At 33.5% G+C, this 5,759-nt stretch overlaps 1 protein-coding gene across 7 annotated transcripts in view; it reads left to right on the forward strand.

Moving 5' to 3' along the window:
- The window catches only part of LOC106469055 (Down syndrome cell adhesion molecule-like protein Dscam2), a 77,591-nt gene that overhangs the window by 31,336 nt on the left and 40,496 nt on the right, over positions 1 to 5,759 (forward strand). For 6 of the 7 annotated variants that reach the window (XM_022397452.1, XM_022397449.1, XM_022397450.1 and 3 more), the window contains 4 exons: positions 661 to 792; positions 923 to 1,087; positions 3,706 to 3,776; positions 4,884 to 5,124. In XM_022397452.1, the coding sequence (XP_022253160.1) occupies positions 661 to 792; positions 923 to 1,087; positions 3,706 to 3,776; positions 4,884 to 5,124 (609 nt within the window). The remainder of the gene's footprint in view (positions 1 to 660; positions 793 to 922; positions 1,088 to 3,705; positions 3,777 to 4,883; positions 5,125 to 5,759) is intronic. The other variant, XM_022397455.1, reaches the window with a different exon arrangement.

Genomic DNA, 5,759 nt, shown 5'->3' on the forward strand with positions numbered 1-5,759 from the left:
TTTAATCACGATATATTCCTCAGACTTACAGTTCTAGACCTGTAATGATAAGATCTGTGTTATTTTTAATCCTTGTTTAATCACGATATATTCCTCAGACTTACTGTTCTATACCTGTAATGACAAGATCTGTGCTATTTTTAATCCTTGTTTAATCACGATATATATTCCTCAGACTTACTGTTCTATACCTGTAATGATAAGATCTGTGCTATTTTTAATCCTTGTTTAATCACGATATATTCCTCAAAATTTCAGTTCTAGACCTACAGTGATAAGGTCTGTGCTGTTTCAAGTCTTCATTTAATAATATTCAAAGGGTTGGAAATCAAATAGAATAAAAATTTACGTGCTGTTTGTTTTTGTTCTACCAGAATCACTCTTTAACATAACAAAATTAGTAAAGTAAGTAGTAACAACTGTCTTTAGTTTTTGAGACTCGCATCTAGTTACGCAACAAAACTATTAAAGCTCGTAATAGCAGTTTACTTTACTTTTCGCGCACATGTGTGTATATGACAAGATTAATAAGGGTGTAATTGCTGTTGAATTTAGTTTTCAAGATTCAAGTCCTATCACTAGTGAAGTGATAGAAACACGGTATTTTTGATGATTTTTGTAACATAATTGTATGAACATAGTTGTTTCCTGCCCATCTAGAGCCGCCTGACCCCCCTGGCAGGATCAAAGTGGATCGAGTAACAGGCACCACCGTTTTGCTCTCGTGGGTGGCACCCTACGCAGGAAATTCCCCTGTAACTTCTTACACAATAATTTACTGGATTGATAAAGGTGTGTACGTTGCGTAACAACTGAGATCTGAATAATCATCATAATTATGATAATTATTAATGTTAAGATTTTTATAGCATCTGCTTGCTTTACATGTATATCAAACTGTTACACGTAATGTTTATTACAGAACAGAACGCCACCAAGTGGGAGTTAACCGTGTCTGACCCTAAGACTACAGCAACAATAACTGATCTCAGGCCAAAGACAACATACCGTTTTAAAGTTGTTGCTGAAAACAGTATCGGTGTCAGTGATCAGCAAGAGGAACTGAAGTTTATTACAGGGATTGAAGGTTAGCAAAGAGTACTTATCTCACTTGAGGAACTGAAGTTTATTACAGGGATTGAAGGTTAGCAAAGAGTATTTATCTCACTTGAGGAACTGAAGTTTATTACAGGGATTGAAGGTTAGCAAAGAGTACTTATCTCAGTTGAGGAACTGAAGTTTATTACAGGGATTGAAGGTTAGCAAAGAGTACTTATCTCAGTTGAGGAACTGAAGTTTATTACAGGGATTGAAGGTTAGCAAAGAGTATTTATCTCACTTGAGGAACTGAAGTTTATTACAGGGATTGAAGGTTAACAAAGAGAATTTATCTCAGTTGAGGAACTGAAGTTTATTACAGGGATTGAAGGTTAACAAAGAGTATTTATCTGACTTGAGAAACTGAAGTTTATTACAGGGATTGAAGGTTAGTAAAGAGTATTTGTATCTCAATTTCGACCAGTGTATATAATTACAAGTGTCATAAGCGCATTCCTCACGTTGTGACGACATTTTACTAACGAACTAACATAGCCGTTAACCAGATATATTAATATACATTGTTTTGTGTCTACAAGAGTTCCATTTACGTTAATATACATTGTTTAGATGCACATAGTATAAACGTGTAGCAGACTTCATTGCGTGTTAACTTACATTACTTTTCCTATAATCTTGTAGAATAATAAGAACAGGCGGTAAGAATGTCTTAAGCTGTAATAAAACGGAATAGGATAGTTACCGTTGAAGTAGTAACACAAAAGGCAGAAAGGTAGTGTTGTTTTGTGACGTTACGAGAACTGTAAAACACGGGTAACGGTAGTTACAGTTGAAGTAGTAACATAGCAGGCGGAAAGATCGTGTTTTTGTTACGTTATTCTAAGCAGTAAAAAACGGGTTAGATTACGCTAAGCTGTAAAACAAAGGTTAGGATAGTTACAGTTGAAGTAGTAACACAACAGACAGAAAGGTCGTTTTGTATTGTTACGTTAGTTAAACTCTATAACATAAGTTAGGGTAGTTACAGTTGTAGTAGTAACACAATAGACAAATAGATCGTGTTGTTTTGTAACGTTAGTTAAACTCTAAAACAGTGACTCTGAACGTGGGGCGCACGCCCCACAGGGGATAATTTGAAAATGTTACAATAAGAACAATTTTTCATTTGGGTGGGAAATTTTGGTAAATTTCTAAATTTTACATTACATTATTATACCTTTTCAACACCAAATTTGCTTTTATATTACGGGGGCATCAGATTTTTTGAGGTGTCGAGGTGGGTCATGGCGCAAAAAAGGTTAAGAACCATTGCTCTAAAACATGGGTTATAGTAATTACAGTTGGAGTAGTAACACAACAGACAGAGAGATCGTGTTGTTTTGTTTTGTTACGTTAGTTAAACTCTAAAACATGGGTTATAGTAATTACAGTTGAAGTAGTAACACAACAGACAGAAAGGTCGTGTTTTTTGTTACGTTACACTAAGTTGTAAAACACGGGTTATGATAGTCTCAGTTGAAGTAGTAACACAACAGAGAGAAAGGTCGTGTTGTTTTGTTATGTTGGTTAAACTCTAAAACACGGGTTAGGGTAATCACAGTTGAAGTAGTAACACAACAGACAGAAAGGTCGTGTTGTTTTGTTACGTTAGTTAAACTCTAAAACATGGGTTAGGGTAGTCACAGTTGAAGTAGTAACACAATAAGCAGAAAGGTCGTGTTTTTTTGTACCGGTACGTTAAGCTGTAAAACACAATCTTACCGTCTCATTACATCAACTGTAGCTATTAAACCGATGTTTCACAGCTTAAAGTCATGTTACACATAAAAAAATGATCTTTCCATCATACTACACCTTTTAAACCTCGATTTCAGAATGTAATCTAAATGACTTGACAAAAGGTATTTATTTATTCAGTCATATTGTGGTTAACAGCAAACCCAATCCAGTTCAACGTTTTTCAAGATTATCAACTTGTCATTTTACAATAGTTCGAGAACCACTCTTCTATCTCTGGCGAGACTTAGTCTCTGTTTCTTTGATCGTTGTTTTGGTCAAGTGGTCTAGGAAGATCAGGTACATCCTGAACCTTTCCCTCAGTTCTACATTGTTGGTTTCATTCTTGGATGTTGTGGAGGAAGCCCACGTTAGTTCTTCCATGTAATTTAGTCTGGTAGCTAGGGAAAGCCGTCATGCAGCCACTGCATCCTTTGCACGATTGTTCTTTCGCGCATGCGTGTGGCTCTTTTCAAGCCATGTCCATGAATGTACTACGTAGATTTTTCGTGTTTTGGGATATATATCTCTTTTTTTTTCTTCGTTCGTTGTCAACATAAAGTTTTGTTCACACAAACAATTCCATAAATACCGGTGTAAAACATACAGCACTAATCTTATTTTTACATATAATAACCCTTTTAAAATAAGATTAACACTATATCTAGCTACCGGTTTGGGCAGTAGCAAGTGGCCATAGGTTATATAACGATTTTACTGATGGTGAGAGGTGTTTATGTATTTCTCCATCATGTATGACAAGGTTTTCCAGAGTTCTTATTTGTTCTCATTTTTATTTAGAGCTTCTTGAAAGTAATCTAATGAGTTATTTTGAAGTCTCTATTTAATGATATTTCTCCCTGGTTTTAGCACCAAGAAACGCACCACGTGACGTCACAGTAATTGCTCTAGATATCAGTTCTGTACAGTTGTCTTGGAGTGTAAGTATGCTCTTCTGTAACATATTTTAAGTAATAACATCACGTATTTAGTGTAAGTATGCTCTTCTGTAACATGATTCAAGTAATAACATCACGTATTTAGTGTACGTATTCTCTTCTGTAACATATTTCAAATAATAACATCACGTATTTAGTATAAGTATGCTCTTCTGTAACATATTTTAAGTAATAACATCACGTATTTAGAGTAAGTATGCTCTTCTGTAACATATTTCAAGTAATAACGTCACGTATTTAGTGTAAGTATGCTCTTCTGTAACATATTTCAAGTAATAACATCACGTATTTAGTGTAAGTATGCTCTTCTGTAACATATTTCAAGTAATAACATCACGTATTTAAAGTAAGTATGCTCTTCTGTAACATATTTCAAGTAATAACATCACGTATTTAGTGTAAGTATGCTCTTCTGTAACATATTTCAAATAATAACATCACGTATTTAGAGTAAGTATGCTCTTCTGTAACATATTTCAAGTAATAACATCGCGTATTTAGTGTACGTATGCTCTTCTGTAACATATTTCAAGTAATAACATCACGTATTTAGAGTTTACAACAAGACTTGTTACTCATAAACTCTAATTATATTATGTATTCAGCAACTGACAACAATAAAATAAAGAAGCTAGTTACATGTAAACTATTATAATATTATGTAGTCAGTAACTGATAACAATAAAATAAACAAGCTTGATACTTGTAAACTATGATAATGTTTTATATTCTATAATTGACAACTATAAAATAAACAAGCTAGTTTCTTGTAAACTATGATAATATTATGTAATATTATATATTTTATTAACTATAAAATAAACAAGCCTGTTACTTGTAAACTATTATAATATTATGTATTCAGCAACTGATAACAATAAAATAAACAAGCTTGATACTTGTAAATTATGATAATGTTTTATATTGTGTTATTGACAACTATAAAATAAACAAGATAGTTACTTGTAAACTATGATAATATTGTGTATTCAGTAACTGAAAACTATAAAATAAATAAGCCTGTTACTTGTAACTTGGTTATTACAGAAACCGTCATACAACTAAACCATTTGTAAACTTTTAATCTAGTTTCCTCAAGGTGATGAGTCAGTTGACACTATTAACGGCTTCTACATCGGACACAGGGAGTACAGAAAGAGAGGGTCGTTCTTGAATCAAACGATGCTGGTTAATACTACAAACAACAGATGGGAATTTGTTGTTCGTGAGTTAAAGAGAGCAACTCTATATAGCTTCGTTGTCCAAGCTTTTAACGATCAGGGTCCCGGACCGCAATCGGTGGAGACATTTGTCAGAACGTTGGAGTTTGGTAGATAATAAGTCTTTGTTATAATGATACTTGAATGCAGTTATCCTAGATATAAGTCTGTCTTACCTCAAGCTTAACCTTGTAAATCAGATTCTGTCACTTTCCCATAGATGTGATAATACTGCTTGACTGTAGATATCTTAAATAACTCACTTCATGCCTAGTTTATTGAGTCGTAACATACCTAAATCGAACGAAATAGGTGGTGATTCTAGTTTATTGAGTCGTAACATACCTAAATCTAACCAGATAGGTGGTAATTCTAGTTTATTGAGTCGTAACATACCTAAATCTAACCAAATATGAGGTAATTCTAGTTTATTGAATCGTAACATACCTAAATCTAACCAGATAGGTGGTAATTCTAGTTTATTGAGTCGTAACATATCTAAATCTAACCAAATATGTGGTAATTCTAGTTTATTGAATCGTAACATACCTAAATCTAACCAGATAGGTGGTAATTCTAGTTTATTGAGTCGTAACATATCTAAATCTAACCAAATATGTGGTAATTCTAGTTTATTGAGTCGTAACATACCTAAATCTAACCAGATAGGTGGTAATTCTAGTTTATTGAATCGTAACATACCTAAATCTAACCAGATAGGTGGTAATTCTAGTTTATTGAGTCG

Source organism: Limulus polyphemus, unplaced genomic scaffold (genome assembly GCF_000517525.1).
Source record: "Limulus polyphemus unplaced genomic scaffold, Limulus_polyphemus-2.1.2 Scaffold3277, whole genome shotgun sequence".
In the NCBI taxonomy this organism is placed as follows: domain Eukaryota; kingdom Metazoa; phylum Arthropoda; class Merostomata; order Xiphosura; family Limulidae; genus Limulus; species Limulus polyphemus.